Here is a 20,024-nt window from a genome sequence, read left to right as displayed (position 1 = left end):
CATGACTGCTCTCAGAGGCAGATCTGATCATCCTGATTTGCTCTGTTCTGATACACAGACATGTTCAAAGCAGCAGATGCATTTCCTAGGGCAAGTCTACACTGCTGTGCTACATGGGTGCAGCTGCACCGATGCAGCTACACTACTGTAGCGCATCTGGTGAACCGATGCTATGCCGATGGGAGAGCACTGTCCCGTCGTTTTCACACCCCTGAGTGACAAGTCACACTGACTTAAGTGGTAGTGTAAATCAGACACCAGAAGGAAGCCTGGCAGATTAAGAGAACTAGATTGTAGGAAATAGTTGTAGGAAATGAAATTCAAGTACAAGTTCACATTTTTTCTGAAAATTAGTATGTTGGACAGCAAGCTATGGCCCTCTGGAAATAGAGAATGAAATTTGTTTATTTCAGGAAAGCACACGTTACACAACTCATTTGTTCACTGTGAAAGTTAGTGGAGCTTCCATGTGAACTAAAGATAATTTGCAGTCTTAGCAGCTTTCATCAGAGGATCTCCTCACACTTTTCAAGCATTCAGTCTCAAACCTGGAGAGACAAGCAGCTGAGGTACTGTGGTGACGTGACTTGTCCAAGGTCACAGAGTGAGTCAGTAGCATAGATGTGAACACAACTTACTTTTTCAGTAGCAACCTCCTGGACAGTGCATTGCATTCTGGCCACTTGCACAGCTTCTTATACATCGCCATACACTTATTCTCTCGACTCTGGAGCTCACTAGTCAACTTCTCTAAATCAGAAAGAGTTGTGAATTTATTTCATCCGTCATTTTTCTTTAACAACTTTCAGAACAAAGTATCTTATCCTACACGGGATGCAAGAGAGAAAACACATTCTTCTCTGAGACTGGAGGGCCAGGACTGAAGTTCAGGATCAATGCCAAAAAGCACTGCTAAACCAAGAGGTCAGTAACAGATTTAAGGTCCTATATCTTGCAGGCCAATGGTGCTAGAAATGAGTGCTTTGTCATTGAAAAGCTGGGAGTCCTAACATTTAATTATTTTTAAGGCCTAGTACCTCAACTTGCTGCATCAGCACTAGAAAGTCTTTGCTGGATCAGCACCTATTTTCCAACTGAGGAAAGTGCTGAACTTGTGATTAGAAAGAAAACATTTTATGCCTAATTATTGGTCAACATATGACATAAGGAGGGACAGAAACTCTATTAAAACAATCTTCTCAATAACACATCACTATCCTCCTTTTTCTGTTAGAAGTATGGCTCAGAAGCTGCTGGGCCCGGGTGCAAAACCTTCCCTTAACAGGACATAGGACTGGGTGCAGAACTGTAGAGTCTGACTGGAACCTTGATATTCTGGCTGCTCTTAAGCTACAAATTCACTTTTGTGGTAGAAAAATAAGCTCTAAAACCATCTAGGAGGAAGGGGAATAATGCCATCCCTAGCAGCACTGATTCTAAGATGGTAGTTGTGAGCTGACATGATGGGATTTTGTGGGTCCAGTTATGTTAATCTGATAATTGCCCTTTGTACAACATGCTGCTACTTTAACACAGATAATGGAATTGATGCTGCGAACACTCCTGAGTGTAGTAATACCACAAGCAGTCGGATGAAACCAGTGAGAAAATCTGCAGAATTGGGCTCAAGGTGTGTTACTGGTATGAGTTTAGTTAATTTACAGTTATCTTTAAACGAGTACACATGCAGATCAATTAAATCCACATAATACAAGTTCCCAGCAAAAGACCTGGGGCAAACCTCCACACAGCTGGGGTTGTTAATTGACAGTGCGTTGAAATACAAGTTACCTCCTAGTTTTCCTCTAACAACATCCAAGGCTTCCTGATACTTCTCCAAACGCTCCAGTATCATGTAGTAAAGTTCAACCTTAGAAGAAAGATTTGGATACACTGACATTTGGAAGTAAAACAAGTGAAAAGTGTCTGGAAATAAAAACAGTTTGTGTTTCTGTCATTAGGAAGAGGAGAAAGTCAACGCTGTCTGTAAAACTGTCTGACAGCCACCAGAAAGGAAAATTCAAGAATTTAATTGAACGCTCTCTGATCCCAAAGGATCCCCTGGGCTTTACAAACACTACAAAGGAATCACTTCATCTAGCAATGAACTCTTCACAATTTTACACCACCTACATCTTCTGCCCTCACTTCCTTCCACACCCTTTCATTCCTTATGCTCCTCTATATCCTCTCTCCACACTGCTCCCTTTGTCTTCCTCCTCTCGCTCCCTGCTTCACACCTTATTTCATGCTGAGCTTGCAGCAGTCTCCTACTTTCTGTACACCAATCACCTTCTCCTTTCTCAGTTTCTCTTCCCAAAACTCCCTTTGGTCATAGGGCCTCCTGTGCTTATAAATGCATTGCTGATATTCCCCCTCCCCCTCTTTGCTTCTACATTGCTGTCCTGTTCAACTAAATTCCAGTTTTCAGTTCTGATTTTTACTCACTTTCATCGTGTTATTGATTACTTTTGCACCTTGTGACTTCCCAGAAAATTGTTAGATAGGTTCACTTGACTGCAGAAGTCTGTTTAATTAGCAATGAAAATCCATTTTTTAAACAAATGTGAATATCAACATTTCTTTTGTCTCCCATGTTTTCGCACTGTGTGTAACCACATAAGAAAAGCTGCTGACCATACTGCTTTGTTTGACCAAGAGGAGAAGCCCAGAGAGCACGGACAGGATGTGTACCAGCGGAAAAGGTGAACAGGACATGTATTTCACTGACAGTCCCTTTGAAAGAATCTGACCATTCTATGATTTCTCAAAGTCAGCTTTTGAAGTTACTATTGCAACTATCTCAACAGCTACTGTTTTTGGTTTAAACTGAAAACTAGAATCCCTGGCTGCAATGTATTTATATTAAGTTTGTGAGTTCTTCTGAGGCAGAGAACTTGTTCTCTATCTTAGGGGTTCTTATACATCCACAGAGCGGGTCACACTTTAATAGTTTGTCTCACGGACCATGTCCTCTCTAGTCATGTCTGCATAGGCCACCTTCCTTCACACTAGCAATCATATAACATCCCTGTGGCAACCACAGCAATTCCTTCCCTTGAACAGGAATATTAGGAGAGTAATATTTGGAGCTGTTTTTACTGAGAGTTACCAGCTGGAAATGGAGAGCCAGCATTGACCAGCCAGCTCCCCCTGGATCACCAGCAAGCCATCTACTTTGTGTACTTAATAATAAAAAAGATTACAGAGCACTATAATGGAAACCAGACTCAGTATTAGGTATGCTATACAAAGCCATTAAGCTATACTGTTAGCATAACATAAAGCTCATACAATGTATTAACGATGCTCAAATCAAGTAGAAAACACATTTGCAACTCTTACTTCAGCTTCAGCTTCAATCTTATCCTCCTTCACCATTTTTTCCACCATTCTTTCAGCTAGGGGCAAAAACATTGTTTTGGAGAGGTTTTCATCTTGTGCTGAAATAGACTAGGGGAGAGAGAAGAATTACTGTAGCAATTTATCAGCCTTTCCTATTGTCCAACTCAAAATTAATTTTTTCATCACGCAGGAAACATGACACACGCAACAACCCACAAAATACCCATCAGGGCTACCATCAGCTACATACATGGACACAGCGTTTTGTAAAACATGCTGCTGGGGAAGCAACTGATGGTACAATGAAGTGCTCACTCTTCACAACCTGAGTCTCAGAACAACGTAACAGACAGCATGTTATCAATAAAAATACAACAGTCACTTACTGAATTCATTTCTTCTACAATCAAATTATTTCAAAGCATACAATTATTATTTCCATGTTTATTTTTTGCCTGACTAAGGCTATATCTATACTAGCATTTCTGTCGTCAGGGTGTGAACCTCCCCTACTGACTGAAATAAATTTCACTGACAAAAGTGCCAGTGTGGACAGTGCTATGTCGGTGAGAGTCACTCTCCTGCCACCATAACTACTGCCGCTCGTTGGGGGTGGTTTAATTATGCTGACGGGACAGCTCTCTCCTGTTGGCACAGAGCGGCTACACGGGAGACTTTACAGTCGTGCAGCTGCAGCAGTACCACTGTAAGTCCATAGCATAGACACACCCTGAAGGAGGTCTGTCAGGAAGTTTGATTAACGCTCAAGTCTGTTATCTGTGCTAGTGCAAAATAGCATATTTTGATTTTATTGTTGTAGGAATCCTGACATCTAAGAGACGAGCAATACCAGGTAAGTTTCTGGACCACACAGAAAATATAGATTTGAGGAGGGCTCAGTGTTTACACTGATTTTATACAGAAACAGTAGCACCCTACAATGCTGGCAGGCAGCCAGCCAGCTTATTTAAGAAAGCTATTGGGTATTTTTCATAATGTGAAAACACCCAGAACATCTCAATAGTAACATTACAGCCACTGTTAAAGTCTTTAATTAAATTAAAATGCTGTATTCACCTGCATAATTAGGCTCATCACCGACCAAAAGTAGTAAGGGTTTTTGGGGACAATCTTATAAAGTGCCATTCCAGCCTGAAAAATATAAGACATGTATCCATCATTTCAAAAATGCTTCAATTTATAAGCTGCATTATAGAAAGTGAAGAGTGATGACAACAGTGACAAACAATTCCTGAGGATTAGCGACCAGATAAGAATTTATTAACCCCAACTGGATATACTCCCTAGGAAACACCCTCCACTGAGATCTATGTTTGTAGTTATGCAGTTTCTCTCCCTCCATCTGCTGCTACTTTTTTAAGTGTATTATAGCTTCAGCTGGCCTGGAAAGGCATTTCTAGAAGAGTGATTATTTGAAGAGTCTATAGCTTTAGATACAGGGTGCATGTGTGCGTACACACACTACCTACTTCTGCAGATTAAGGGAAGTTTTCAGCTCTGGTCTCCATTTTTGCACATGTTCAATTGTATACATAAAACCAAGCCCACGCTTTGCAAATGTAAACACCTGCATTTGAACATTTTAACTTGCACATGCATGTGTTCCGATTTTGAAGGCATATGGCACAAGAGACAGCTGAAGAGATGCCCAGTTGAAAATATGGCCCTAAATATCAACAGACAGCCAAGTCTTCAGTCACTTAACTTAGAATGGAAGCTATTCTTAGTCACACATTCCTCACACAAGCATTATGTCTCTAAATAAATGAAGACTGAACTTTCCTATATTTACTTCCGAGTTTTTAAATTGATAAATTACATCTACACAGTATATAATATTTTACATTAGCTAAGCTACTTTTGCAAGAAACACACTCTATTCCTTGTTCATTTCTACAAATTGTTTCTTGTCTGTTTTCAGATTATAATCATAGAATATCAGGGTTGGAAGGGACCTCAGGAGGTCATCTAGTCCTACCCACTGCTCAAAGCAGGCCCAATCCCATAGTGAGACTGATTCTCTTTTTCAGGCCTTTCATTTAAAGTCTGACAGGATGCAACAAAAGATGGTTTATTTTCACCCTCCATTCAGTCAATCTCTGTCTGAAGTCTGCATCCCTTTGAATCCTTAGGTGCAGTAGTAGATACCCATTCAAAAACACCCTATGTTTGCCATTTACGAGCATTACCAAACTAGACAATCTAATCAGATACATGTTTGTACAACGGTCTGAACAGAATATTTAGCATTTACGTAACATTTTGTATCCATATAAGACTGGTATTTTCCATTCAATATTCCAGCTAAGAGTACAATTATTAGAAGGTGAAATGTCTGAATTTCATATTTCATATACAGCTAGTAAAGTAGCATTATATATTGGCCTAGAGTAAACAACGAGGTTTCTTACTGAAGGATGTTTGCATCACAGCAAATCTATGCAAAAAGCTTTTTTTTTTTTTTTTAAAAAAGATTCTGGTCAGAGTTCTACACAATCAATTTAGCTGTCAGAGCAGCAAAAAAGGACTTTGCTTAACTCAGCCATAAATTAAGTACACTTTACCTATAGACCAATTCATCATTTTCTAGACCTTTTACCTCCTTAGCACTGCTAATCTGGGAGAGCAACAGACTTCATTTTTAGATGGCCTGACATTATTAGAGATCTCAGGATCCTAATGATTTTGAACCCTGAAATGTAAATGTATGCTTATGCCTGTTTCTTTTGAAATCAACAAGTTCTTTAAATGGAACACACACAGATGGCTGTCTAGAATTATATATAAAGAGTATCCTATATAAAAATTATGGCAGTAACTGATTTTTTTTTGTAAAACCCAAAATAAAAATGACATGCACAATCATTTTTAACATAAGCAAGCATGAAGCAAACTAATTCTGTGTTCCCATTTAGCAGTATAAATATAATCCTTATTTAAGACATTAAAGTCAAGGCCAATCAAGAATTATTTGAAGCCTCTTTCTATGCAAACAAAACAAAATCCATTAAAACAAGCAAAATTTTAAGATTAGATTAATATCCAACTCACAACTATCATAGCATATCTCAAAAGTTCTCTTTCTGCACAAGTGCAATATCATGTATTGCATGATACATTGCAAATCAGACTAGAATCTAGCCCTTTTAGTATGAAAAAATTGTAAATCCAAAATTGTTTTGATATTCAGATGCAGGTATGTCAAACAAGAATAAATCAGTTCTCTCTGTATTGGTATTTAGCACTTTGCAGGCATATATATTTCCCGCTGATTAATAAAGCTGTAACTTGGTGATATGCATATATCAGTGCAATGTCACAGCTTGCAAGAGATTGGTGTAGTTGGTTGTTCTGAGACTTCAGTCTCACTGACATGGGTCAAGTAGGTAACAAGCACAGTCGTAGCAAATTTAGGGATTAGTAAACCAGATACATTCCTTGGTGCTGTAGTCAAATCTACAGCTATTTTTAAATTAATACTAAAAGTACTGAGTAAAATAAGAACTATTTTTAAGTAGCAGTCTAAATTAACCTACCAATTCAGGACAGATCTGAAATGAGACACAATGATTTTACAATGATATGGCAGATTTAAGCCTTTTATGAAGAGTCATTTGATAAAAAGTTAATCATTCTCTAAGGCACCATATATACCAATGATTCAGTACCCAATCGAATTAAGCCACTTACAGCTGGGCCACACAGAGATTAATCACCATTGTTCAACTCTTATTTTTTGGTTGAGGAGACAGGGTCTTTGTACAGAGATTCGAGTCACTTTAATACAGTGGGAAGAGAGAGCCTGGAATCAATTTGCCTGCTTCCCTGTGCCTTTTTATACATAAAAGAGGGAGTGTGTGTACGCTTTGAAAAGAGACTTCCATTTATAGGCATTCTCCAGGCACCTAATTTGGGAAGAATGAAAAACAAAACTAACAGGCATGAGATTGTCTTGCCAACTGAAAACCAAGATGCATGTAAAGAAAAAACAACTAAGCTTTTCTTCTATCAAAATACAAGCTGCACAGTTTAACTCCATACTGGTTTCTAGAGATAAGAGTGCGGGCAAGAAAAAAAAAAAAAAAAAGGAAGAAAGAAAACTTTAAAAGTTTGTACATTATTTGACATTGTGGCCCTCAGGAGCTCTCAGTAAAGCTAAATATTCCTGCCTAATACACTCCCTTCCCTTATGTGTAAACTTAGTACTCTCTGATATAGGTATCAATAGGAAGCTACTACACCAAGAAGGCCAACCAACATACTGCATTAGTACAGATGACAGTTCATAAAGTTATCCTTTTTTTAAAGGAGAAAGGAAGCAATTGTCTTTTATATAAAAAACAAAAATCTGAGTAGTAGTTCTGTCTAACCAACCCTGTATCAAATATTGAATCATGATGTAGAATTTTAATATTGATTCAGCTCAGCTTTCTAGAAAATTAAATATAATTTATAAGGTGCTGGTCAGTAATACAGTATGATACAGAAAAGAGCCTTAGGGAAATGTTAGATTTATTAGTTATGTTTTTTCATTGGCGACCATCAACTGGAGGAAAAACAAAACAAAAACCACACTTCTGTCTAAGAACTTTGCCCCCACTATTGTTAAATGCGACACCTATGATGACTATAACTGAAATGGATGAAGGTACCTGTTGCATTTTCTTGTATTCCCCGACCCTGGCATAGGCCATGAAGAGATGAGAATGATACTCCTCACTGTTGGGAACCTTCTTTACAGCTGCCTCGTAAAGTTTTGTTACCAACTCCGCTAAACCAAAAACAGATGTTTCAGTTCACACACATTTGGAATATAAAGTTATAAAGCAGCTACCTCAAGATAACATCTGGGATACTTTGCAGAGTAATTCAATTAGACCAGTTCTTACAGGTGTTGAGTGTATCTCCCCCAGCACCGCAAGCCCCACAAACACACAGTAGGCAAGAAAGAGAAATGTTTAGAAAAAGAGTGTGTGTAAAAATAAATAAATAAATAAAAAGACTAAAACATTCAGAAACGTACTGAACGCTTTCAGGTACATCATGTGTTGGGGTTAAAAAACTTCCAAATTCACCCATTTGGGGGCATTACACCAATTCAAGATTTGTACTTGGGTCACGAGGAGACTGTCTACTTTAAATAAATGATTTATTAAGACAGAATTAATTCCTCAAGTTTAAATTGTTTTAAGGAAACTTCTCTAATGCAGCAGTTCTGAAACGCCATTGCACCGCGACCCCCTTCTGACAACAAAAATCACTACACAATCCAGGATGGGGGACCGAAGCTTGAGCCCCGCTGCCCTGGGGGCTTCAGCCCTGGGCGGGGGTCTGTAACCTGAGGCCTGCCACCTAGGACTGAAAGCTCCGGCCCCAGGCAGAGGGGTTTACGGGACACTTTGGCCCCAGGCCCCAGCAAGTTTAACGCCAGCCCTGGCAACCCCATTAAAATGGGGTCATGGCCAACTTTGGGGTTCTGACATACAGTTTGAGAACCACTGCCTAACGTATTAGGAGCGACTATGCTATACACTAAAAAGCCCTGATGTTTCCCAAGTGACTTTTATGCTTTCCATCTCCTTTAATAATTTAATACAAAGATAATTTATTTCAAGATAAACCTATTAATATAGACCTATTATGATTAGATATTTAGGATACCTAAACACTATTTGTATTTGATTTTAACATCCCTCGTCCCCATCGCACCCAAAAATTATTTGTACTTACTCACACAATCATTATTGAATGTACTTTTCTTAAAAATTCAAATAATTCTTCAAGTAAAAGCACTATATATGTGCAAGGTATTATTGTTAATAAGGTTTAGTATGATTTTATATATTCTTGAATAATTAATTTCTATGTGTACTACATTCAGTTCTATTTATGTTTATATTTTTCTGGTTTTTAAGTTAAGAATTGTAGAAATAAAGATTTAAAGGCAGATATGAAGAGGTTTCATATTATTACAATAAAAGTGCTTTAACAAAGCAAAGATTATGTACTGGAAAATTAACTAGTAAAGGACACAAGAGGTTGCTATATGTTAAGAAATGGCCCTGGACAGTTGCACCTTCTCATGTAAAAAAAAATCAGTTTTTCAATCTAAAATCATTTCTGCAATAAACCTGATGACGAACATTACTGACACGTCCTCAGGATAGTGATAAGGTATCTCCTTGTGCTGCAGACTAACCAAACCACATATGCTTTCTCTTTCATAGTAAGCATGCACAACTTTGTTTAATAAATGACCCAAGAAGTTATGATTCAGATGAATTGTTTTCAAAAGAGTAACAGGAAAGGGAGAGGTCAGGATTTCCCCTTTAAGTCTGCCACACAACTTCTAAAGCCATTTTGAGGGGCTAGATTCCTTGATTGTGTCTATATACATTATTTTAAATTGCTTCTTTGAAGTTCATATACAGTATAAGCCGTTTATGATTTACATTATTCCTATTTAAAGTAATAACATCATCATCACAGGGTTTTTGCTGGAATAAATTTGAATGAATTTGTTTGATATTATGACTAACATACAATGTTAAAATTACTCTGGACCCAATTTTCAATAATAGGAGCCTGACCAGAACATCTTGCTTTAAGATGCCCAAACAGAAACTTGCATGTCAAAGGGGCATTTATGCAGTTCTGTGCCAAACTGGGCATCTGAATCCCATGTCTGAACCACCTATTAAAGTGCCCATGTGTATAAACTGGACTTTGTAAATTTCCCTTTGAATTTTGGACAACAATTCATTTTAAAGGAAGCCCCAAGGAAAGGTTACATAATTATGATCAAGAAGCTGAAATTTGCAGGAGAAAAGTAAAATAAAAAAACCTACGTCTATGCATTTCCCGGTAAAGGATAGTTAGTGCTTGCAAAGAGTTGTCATCTGTAGGTTCGAGTGCTGTTACTTCTTGTGCGAGAGCAAATGCTTCATCTTGTTTCCCAGTTCTCTGCAAGCCGATTGCCTTTAAAACCTACACATGTAATAAAGAAGCAGCTATTAAAAAAAATTGCCACCATCTACAGAAGAAAAACTTATTTTGAAACAAAGAATCATTATTAGAGAAAAATCCACTTGCCCATGGTGAGAAAGGGACTTGAGTGCCATCAATTTCTGAACAATCTAAGCTTCCATTTAATAAAATAAAAATAAGGGGGGGGGGGCGTAACCCTTATGATTGCAAAGAAAACTTTCCAAATGTGAATAGTGTAAAACTGTTGTTTTCAACCTACGTCTCAGATTTCTAATGGGGTCTGCACCTCCACTCAAAATTTTTTAGGGGCCCGCAAATGAAAAAAGGTTGAAAACCACTGATGTAAAATGATGCAGTGCTGCCTTCCTCAGTCTGTGTAGACTGCCAGTTTCAGTGCTTTTGCTGCTGCTCAATTTTCCCTAGCTGTAGCAGAGTGAAAACCAACCAGTCTCACCAGTTTTCACTACTGCTATTCAGAACTATGTGGTCAGAAGAGAAACAAACAATACACGTATTCACATCTGTTTCACTCTCCAGCAGCTTGGGAAAGCTTTGACAAGTAGCAGCTGCATCAGTAGCCAGAAGCCTGGAAGAGGGATAGAACAGCAGAAGCCCTGGTAACATCATAGCAGCCAAAGGGCAGAATTTTGCAATTTAGAAAGTAACATTTCTTAACACATTTTCAAACAAACATGATATTACATGATTTAAAGTGTTCTATTAACCTTCTGAAAGATTTTAAGAAACATTGTGGGCTCTGTTTAAAAAAATAAATCAGAAATAACATAATGAACTTACCTTAGCGCAGTGAAGATCTTTGTGTTTTTTTAGCAGTTTATCTGCCTGCTGGATTGCCATTTTATTATTGCCATTATCAAGATAATCTACATAAAAACACACAGTGATTACAACTGACAGCAAAGAAAAGATGGATATCTATTCCCTAATCTAAAGGAGGGGGGAAGGTCTGTGCTCTAAGAGTGATAATGTTCAGTTCAGTTCACAACTACTGAATGCCTGTTCAGTGACCATTTCCACACTGCATCTTAGGCTTTGGCTACACTTGCACTTCAAAGCGCTGCCTCGGCAGCGCTTTCAAGCGCCAGCGCTGGGAGAGAGCTCTCCCAGCGCTGTCCGTACTCCACCTCCCTGTGGGGAATACACTGGCGCTTTGCAGCGCTGGAGAGGGTGTGTTTTCACACCCTGTTGCAGCGCTGCAAATTTGCAAGTGTAGCCAAGGCCTAAGAAATACATCTTGTTTGTTCTAGTTTCAGTCATCCCAACACGAAGTACAGTAAGAGACTCTTTTGGTCTTTCCTGATAAAAGCTCAGGATACGTTATAATAATATGACAAGGCACAATGGGTTCAGATACGAGCCTCTCTTCACTAAAGACTAGGCTGACACCTTTTGCTCTAGTTACAAGCAGAAGTGAATTTGGTGGGCTAATAGGGAGTCTTTCCATGGATTTAAGTGGTGGTGGATCAGACCCGAAAAGACATTTGCAATCTATCATTACAGTACATGGATAATGAGGCTTTCATTGGCTCCATGGAGACTATTCCACAATTAGTATTTATTATTTTCTATTACTGTAACTGTGCATGTAACAGCCCATGGCCTGGTCTACACTACAGAGTTAGTTTGATGTAATGCAGCTTACATCAATCTAAATCTGTAAGCGTCTACATTAAAATGTTGCTCCCGCCAACGTAACTCGCCCCCTACACTGACTTAATAACTCCACCTCTGTGTGCGGTGTACTGCTCAGGCCAATGTAGTTAGGTCAACGCAGTGTCAGTGTAGACACTGCATTGCTTACATCAACTGTTGCTGCCATTCAGAAGCCATTCCACGATGCCCCACACTGACACTTAAATCAGTGCAACTGCTCCTGGTGAGGACAGGCATCACCAATTCAAGGAGCACAGTGTGGACATGAAAAAGTTATTTAGTTACAGTGGGTGGCTGTACGTCATCATAACTTAGGTCGACTTAATATTGTAGAGTAGACTTCCCGCAAGTCATGAACAAGACTTCGTTATTCTCATCTCTTAAGGTATGTCTAACACTGCACAAAACCCTGGGTCAACTGACTCGGGTTCACACTACACGGCTAAAAATAGCCCAGTGAGGGGGGAGGGTCTCAGAGCCTGGGCTCCAGCCTGAGCAGGAACGTCTACACTATTAGTCTCATTGCGCAAACCCTGTGAACCTGAGTCAGTTGACCTGGGCTCTAGGACCTGCTGCCAAAGTGGATTTTTTAATATTTTTTTTGCAGTGTTGACATACCTTTAGAAAAATGTGGCTATACAGTTTAAATTTTTCTTTTCTCATTTTCATATCATTATTCTCAGTTCTAACTCCAATGGGATACAGTCAGATTATTTGAAAATTACTGAAATCAGAATAAGAGATTAATTTGAGACGAGAACAATAAACCCACTCAATCTTTGCACCACATCAGACTTTTTGAGACTTGTTAACCTAAACCTAGCGTAAAACAACTGGGATGTATCCAATGAGCCAAAAAGCATAAGTGAAGCGTTCCTAATTTTCTTCTAAATTCCTGGTAAGGCGCTAACACTAGCTAACTGAAATTAAATTATACACTTTCTTGCTAGGACTGCATTTCTTGTGAGGACGGATTCCACTGAGTTAACAAGGTGACCCGTAGTCATTTCCTGCCATATTCTACAAAATTCATATCCACATTACCGAGATTTACATTCAGTAGCCTGTAACATTTGCCTCTATGGTAGTATCTGTGCTAAAGAATTAAACCACTGCTAAATGATCTGGGGCCGGGGGGGGAGAATTGTATAGGTTAAGCGCACATTGTGCACTCTGTCCATACTAACTAAAACAAAACTCTCAAGTATTTCAACTAACAGGGTAAAATGATATGATGACTTTATAAGACGTGGCTGTTCTGAAAAGGATGCACAGCAACCTCTCTCCAATGCCCTTCCCGGCTTGTTAGATCTTAAAGCAGTGGTCTCCAACCCTTTTTGTCTGGCGGGTGCCGGACGACGAGCCACCGAGGATTGTGGCTGGTGGACGAGCATCCGCCAAAATACCGCCAAGCAGCAGCGTCATCCAGAGGCGTCGCCGTAAAAAATCAGTGGCATTTTGGCGGTGATGCCTCTGGATGACGCTGCTTCTTGGCAGCATTTCGGCAGATGCTCGTCCGCCGGACAGTATGCAGGCGCACACAGATGCCCTGGCGCCCGCGGGCACTGCGTTGGGGACCACTGCTTTAAAGATTTGCCGAATACAGACGTTTTAAAAAGTATTAAATAGAACAAGCTGGTAACCTCACTATAAATTGATGGGTTTTTGGTTCACGGATTTGTATTTCATAGTACACGCACACTCCTTCAGTATCCAGTTTGCACTGACTGTCTTGGAGTTGTTAAACTTATCTAGCTGCACTGATAAGATCTCTGCTATAGGTAGCAGTGTAACACACAAGTCACAAGGCTTTCTGAATAGTAGCAGAATAAGGACTATGTCTTGTCAATAACATGAACAAGTTTCTCAGGAACCAAAAGAACTGGCATCTTCCATTTATCACAAAAAAACTTAAACTAAAGAAAAATATTAGAGTACAGATTATTAATAGCAAGTCTATGGGTGGAGATTTTAAATGAACGGAAATGCAACATAATTAACTTCCTGATTAATGTACAACAAATTAAGATAAAAGACAGACATAACTGTCAAGGCATACTGAGAAATCAAGTACACAGTACAAACAGAAAAGTGATGATACAAGCAAAGTAACTAGAACCTTCACTCCACACAAAATCTGTTTACTTTTTGGCCTTTAATAAAAGCCACACAATTACATGTTTAAGAAGCCATGCTTCACTTATTAAGGACTATAAATACCAAATATTAACTACAACACCTTAGGTTCCCAGTGAAGCTTTCTAGAACCAACACTATGCACTCAGCACATTGCACTTTTAAAAGGCATTACACTCTCTCTGACAGCTACTAGGGGCTGAAACATCAAAATACATCTCAGTTAAAATGTCAGTATATTTCAGTGTCTTCTGGCTTAATTTTTTAAGTTACAGTTTTTCTAACAGTTAACATTTGAATTTTTTCTAGTTTAAGAAGTTACTTTGCAAATTTATCACTACATACAAAGCCCAGCAACCGGAGCATGCCACAGAAAATTCAGAAAAACTTTCAGTACATCACACTGAACCAAACTAGAGAGCTACAATTACAATTTCTGTAAGGAATGTTTATTTTTCTTTAATATAACAATGTATTTGTATTCTTTACAGTATTTTAACTAACACCAAATAGAAGTAGCTATGGCCCCAATCCCATAAAGAGAACTGCATCCATTGATTTCACCAGAACTCAACCTGGGATGCAGGGGTCTAACTGCAAAGTTTTCTTTGTGAGACAAGTACTTAAAACATGAATGGTGCACTTAAGAAAATAAGTTCATCCCTAACCAAATGCAATTCCCCTTGTGTTTCTAACCAGTGATTTATTTGCATGTGGAAGTCAAGCACATTTTCTGCGCTCTCTAAATTACCTGTTCTGGGATTCTAGAAGTTTAACAACATCCCAGTGTGGCACATGCACAAATATAGAGCAAATTTTTTCTACTACTTTCTTAACCAATGTGCCTCCTAATAAAGCTGGAGAAGAACTGCAGGCAATACTTAAAAGTCTGCCTCAAAATATCCTTAAGACAGGAGGTTGCTGAACAAGACTACTCTCTTGTAAAAGTTTCACTGCTTTCTCTCTCTATTGATTTTTGTATACCCATCACTATGATATCTAGGTGCCCCAATATTTCAGTCAACAGCTTTAAAGAGTGTGTGGCTTCTCTCACCCCTTTTAGTTTCACAGATAAGTGAGTTTCTAACTTAAAAATCAGTTTTGCATGGGGAAGATTTGATGTTTGTTTGCAAAGGCAGATGGGGAAAGAAAGCTCAATTCTGCATTAAAAAATATGCATCCACTCTTACAAGTCTCTCAATCTTTTGTGCAAAACAAAATAAACTGGGAACACAATTCTCTTAACCAGGAGGAAAAGAAATTAACATGGCAATTGTCCAAGGGTGTATTAAAGAAAGAATTTTCTGCATTAAGAAATTATACCATTCTCTTCTCTCCCCCCAAGAGTTAGAGAATTGGGAGGTTTCCAAGTGTGGGAAGACAAGGCAGGAAGGATATCAAAGCTGCACAGCAAGTTAAAGCATGGGCAATATATTTAGCAAAGGGTAATGTAACCTACAGAAAAATATACAGAAGTGGAATAAGACAAACACATTCTCTAATGCTGGTGAGAAATTAATAGTTGAAGACAGGGATCAGTTTCTGGATGGAGGAGGCAGGAGAAAGAAGTTATTTGTGGCAGGGATAGTGTCCAGCACTTAGTATACTGTGGGTGCTACTATCATGCAAACAATGAATTTTGCTCCCCCAGCTCCCAATTGTAGATATAAACCACTATACTACCCTAACAGACTGTGAGCTAATTGGGGCAGGGATGCTCCTTACATTTTACCTTGAACAGTACCAAGGTGGTGTTGAGGGCTAAACAGTAACATAAGGCCAAAGACCAACCGGGTAGAGGAAGAAAGGGCCAATCCCTCAGTTTCTCACCATGTAAATAAAATCACTGACCATTTGCAATAATAGCTCCTTTAGCGATCCTGGGCTTAGCACTTCAAAATACCAGTAATGATTAATCACAGATTTGTAAGGGGTGAGGAGAAGTGGGGAAATTCTCTCCTCCCTAGCCCAAGCAGGGGGTCTACACTAGGTAAAGCCTCTTTACCCCATGGTGGCCCCACGTGCTTCAGGGAAGGAAGCTTAGTAGTGATCAGCCCCTTCACATGTTATTTCCAATATCAGATGCAAACCAGCACAACAGAGCTTATAATGGGGACAGGGTGAACAGACAGCAAGTGTGAAAAATTGGGACACCTTTTTTTTGGGGGGGGGCGGGGAGAGAAATAGTTGCCTCTATAAAACAAACCCCTAACATTGGGGCATCTGGTCACCCTAAGTGAGGAGGGAAATCACCCCGCCTCCAGGGCTTGTGGGGGGACCTGGGGGTTTGGGGCCCCCGAGGAGGGGTGAGGGGCCCCTGTGGGGGCAGCGCCTGGGACGGGGTGAGGGGCCCCTGTGGGGGCAGCGCTGGGGGGCACAGAAGGGCAGGCTAGGGGGTGAAGGGCGCCCGAGAGAAGGCGCTGGAGAGGGGCGCCTCCCCCTCACGCAAGGGGCTCCCCTGCAGGAGCTCGGGGGTGGGGAGGGTCCGAGTCTCCGTCCCTTCCCGGCCCAGCGGGGCTCGGCGGTCGGAGGGAACCACGCGAGGCCGTGGCCGCGGCGCGGCCTGGTCATGCGGGGTGGGGTGCCGGGTGCCAGCCGCGGTGCGGGGGCAGCCCCGGTGGGGTCGGTACCGTAGATAGGCCGGAGGCGCCGGTCGTTGGGGTCCTGCACATGGCCCCGCGCCGCCATGATGAGAGCGCAGAACCGCAGTGCGCAGCCGCCGCGCCGGCGGGACCGGCCAGGCTCGGCCCGGGGGGCGGGGGAGGGTAAAGAGGCCGGGGCTGGCTGGCTGGTGGGCCGCGGCCTCCGCCCCGGCCGGGCCCGGACTCCCCCACCGCCATAGGGCCGTGTCCCGCGAGAGCCCGCGGGCTGTGGTGACAGCGCCGGCCGGGAGCCAGCAGCCCCCCGCCCCGTCTCGCCTCATGGCCGCGGGGTTGGGCCTACCGCGCTATTCCCCCCGGCTCGCGTGGCCGGGCATTTCCCCGGGGCGCTGAGCTCTCCGGCCCCCTATTCCCGCCCTTGCACGATGCCGCCCAGGGCCTGCCGCGAGGTCCCCCCATCTCACCCCCGCACCCTGCCGGGCCTAAAACACTGCAGGGTGGTGCCCCCTCTGCATGGCCCTTGCTGCCTGCTCGGAGCTTCACAGCAGCCCTGGGGCGACCACCCAGAGCTCTGCTTGTCCCCACCTGCCCCTAAAGTAACTGAGGCCTATGGCCGTGTCCAACAGGTGAGCTGCTCTCCTTCCACCCACTGGTAAGCTTTGGCCTGGGTGCACATCCACACATCATCAGTCTAGTACTTCAGAAGGGAGTCGGGAGTTTTATCTACTCCTTGCAAAGCACTTTGAGGGTTTTGGATGATAAGCGTAGACAAATGCAAAGTCTTATTAATCATGCTCCTCCTATCTCACTTCCTTCTTCTGTTTGAGTTGGGTAAAGTCTTTTTCAGCTCCCAGCCAGCTGCACAGAGAGCTGCATTTTTACTGTCATTCACGCTCGAGTCCTGTGCAGAGGCTGGGAGTGGACAATGCAATGGATCACTTGGTCATTGTTCATTCCCTGTCAAGCACCCGGCATAGACCACCATCAGAAGACAGGATACTGGGCTAGATGGACCATTGGTCTGACCCAGTATGGCAAAGGCAGATGAGGCAGCCCTGCAACATCCCTGCCTTAGTTTCTTCCTCTGAAGTGGGTCCTCTTGGCCTTCTCCACACAGAGAAATGTGGCAGTGTGGCTTGGCTCTTCTGTCTCCTGTGGAGAGGCAAGGAACAACTGCAGTCTCTGTGCCACCATGGTTCCTTGCTAGTGCACCCTAGGCTTTCAAAAGAAACAGTGAGGAGGTGAGGCCAGGGCAGTATTCCCCATGCCACACCAATTAAGAAGTGGCTAGTTGTGATGTGGAGAGAGCACAATGCACAGTCATAAATTTCTCAGCAGGCATGCATTTCCTGTGTTCTGCAGAGCTCTGCTGAAGCACGAGTTGAGGCACAATCCCTTCTAGAGCTCCCTCTAATGTCAGGGTGGCAAAAATAATTGACACTGATTGGCTAGCTTGTTGGCATTCTCATCAGAGAGGCCAAGGACTGAATGGTTCAGAATCTGAACTCCCACCTTCTCACTCCTAGAGATGGTCCTTTCACGTTAAGATTGAAGCAGCATGGGGGAGCTTCCACTGCTACTCCCAGGCTGTATCTGGTAGGAGGTTATAGGGAGGATTTCAGCCTCTGGGGCTATCAAGCTGGCACTTTTCAGGTACAGTAAATTAGTAATGTATGTATATTATTTACTCCTCTGTACAAGTTAGTCTATGAAGAATAAAAATTAATATGAAGAAAATAAATAAGGAAGAATTACAAGATTAGGATGAAGCATCACAGGGGGAACAGCTTCTGGGCCTAATTCAGCAGCGGTATAACTTGAGTTGCCTCTCCTTATGTTAGCAGTGAAGTTTGCCTTTGTCTTCAGTCCTCGCCAAATGCCAAAATCAAATCACACTGTTGTCACCAAATTCAACACAGCTCACACATCACACTTTATACAGTTGCTGCAAGATCCCCCACTCCTGGCAAGTAGGACAGTTCAAAAGTTGCCTCAGATTTTCATTCATCATTTGAACTTTAAGTTTGTAAATAACCATGTAACACAATAATAACTGACAATCTTGTCCACTGCCACTCTGTAGATAAGTATTGTCCAATATCAGAAATTCAATCTCACATCAAGGCCCAAGTTACAATCAGTGTTAAGTATGTGTTTATTATTATTATTTTATACTCTCAAAAAAGCTTTCAGACTTCAGGCCATAATCACAGAAGAAAAAAAGCTGTCACCTAAGAAGTGTTCTAAATAGCTACCAAACCCCCTCCAGGTTAGATTTAGAGAAGGGGTACTGTTTGGTTTAGGGACTGATAATTGGAAGCAGAGTGTTTCACTATTTGGAGATTAATCCTTCCTGGTGCTGGGTTACTCCCATGCTACTCCCTTCCTCATGACATCATGCCTTGTTTTCTGCTCTCAAAAAAATTTATGGGAGAGTGGCTCATGCGTCACTGAAGTAGAGCCACCAGGTGGCGCTCTAATTTAAGCATTCTGTACAATATTGTATATGCAGCAAATGCTAGAAAATTTGGTAGGATGACATACTGTTCTCACAGATGCCTTCCCCTATTGAGTCCATTCAACTCTTGCCCATATAAACATAAAGCTTAAAAAAAACCACAAACGTTTTCACCTCTGTGACTACTTGAAATGAGACCGGGGTATTTCTGTGCTATATTTAAAACACTTCTCTCTGTACCTCAAGTGGAGTTAGACTCGTAGGTATATGGGCGCTTTCTCAGAACATACTTGAAGGGGATGTTGTATGAGAACACAATCTTAAAGCAGCTTCAATCAAAGAAAGTTAGAATTCTGTAGTATAACACAATTTACAAAGCAAACTCACACAGCCAGAACACAAACAAACCCCAGCACCCAGCCACCCTGCCCAAAAATAAAAAACGGACGATCTCCTTTTCTGCCCCATCAACAGGAAAAAGTAAGGAATAGACAGTTTAGAGTTTAGTTTTTCAAAGTTGCCAACAGAGAATCCCTTCCTTACTGCATTTCAAAGGCCTGTGTCTGGCACCTGTGTAATATTGTGTGTCTAGTTATACACACCTTCCCTCAGGTTCATTCCCCTACAGCTTGGAGGCCTGCCCAGGAAAGTAATTTACTGTCATTGCCTGGAATCCTAACACCCACGCCCCGCTCTCATCACTAAACTGCTCATCCTCAGTCCTGGTCAATCCCTGGCACTTTTTGATAAAAGGAGGGAGGGGCAATCAGGAGGGGGCGGAGCCTAACTCCAGTGACCTCTGT

The 20,024-nt window shown here is 41.5% G+C and overlaps 1 protein-coding gene across 6 annotated transcripts in view; it reads right to left on the bottom strand.

The window, feature by feature from the left end:
* Nucleotides 1-19,854, bottom strand: part of NAA25 (N-alpha-acetyltransferase 25, NatB auxiliary subunit) — a 46,279-nt gene extending 26,425 nt beyond the window's left edge. Inside the window, exons 1-8 of one of the 6 annotated variants that reach the window (XM_039505173.1) lie at nt 19,824-19,854; nt 11,152-11,237; nt 10,215-10,353; nt 8,019-8,137; nt 4,423-4,497; nt 3,346-3,453; nt 1,792-1,870; nt 639-750 (exon numbers count right to left, since the gene is read on the bottom strand). In XM_039505173.1, the coding sequence (XP_039361107.1) occupies nt 639-750; nt 1,792-1,870; nt 3,346-3,453; nt 4,423-4,497; nt 8,019-8,137; nt 10,215-10,353; nt 11,152-11,237; nt 19,824-19,839 (734 nt within the window). In that variant the 5' untranslated portion in view covers nt 19,840-19,854. Of the gene's footprint in view, nt 1-638; nt 751-1,791; nt 1,871-3,345; nt 3,454-4,422; nt 4,498-8,018; nt 8,138-10,214; nt 10,354-11,151; nt 11,238-15,993; nt 16,021-16,793; nt 16,892-17,106; nt 17,126-17,227; nt 17,255-19,823 lie in introns of those variants that run through there. The other 5 variants (XM_039505177.1, XM_039505175.1, XM_039505176.1 and 2 more) reach the window with 5 other exon arrangements.
* Between the last annotated feature and the right edge of the window lie 170 nt (nt 19,855-20,024).

The sequence above is a fragment of the Mauremys reevesii genome, linkage group 18 (genome assembly GCF_016161935.1).
Source record: "Mauremys reevesii isolate NIE-2019 linkage group 18, ASM1616193v1, whole genome shotgun sequence".
Classification (NCBI taxonomy): domain Eukaryota; kingdom Metazoa; phylum Chordata; order Testudines; family Geoemydidae; genus Mauremys; species Mauremys reevesii.
The sequence above is the reverse complement of the archived record's forward strand: the minus strand, read 5'-3'. Positions and strand labels throughout refer to the sequence as shown.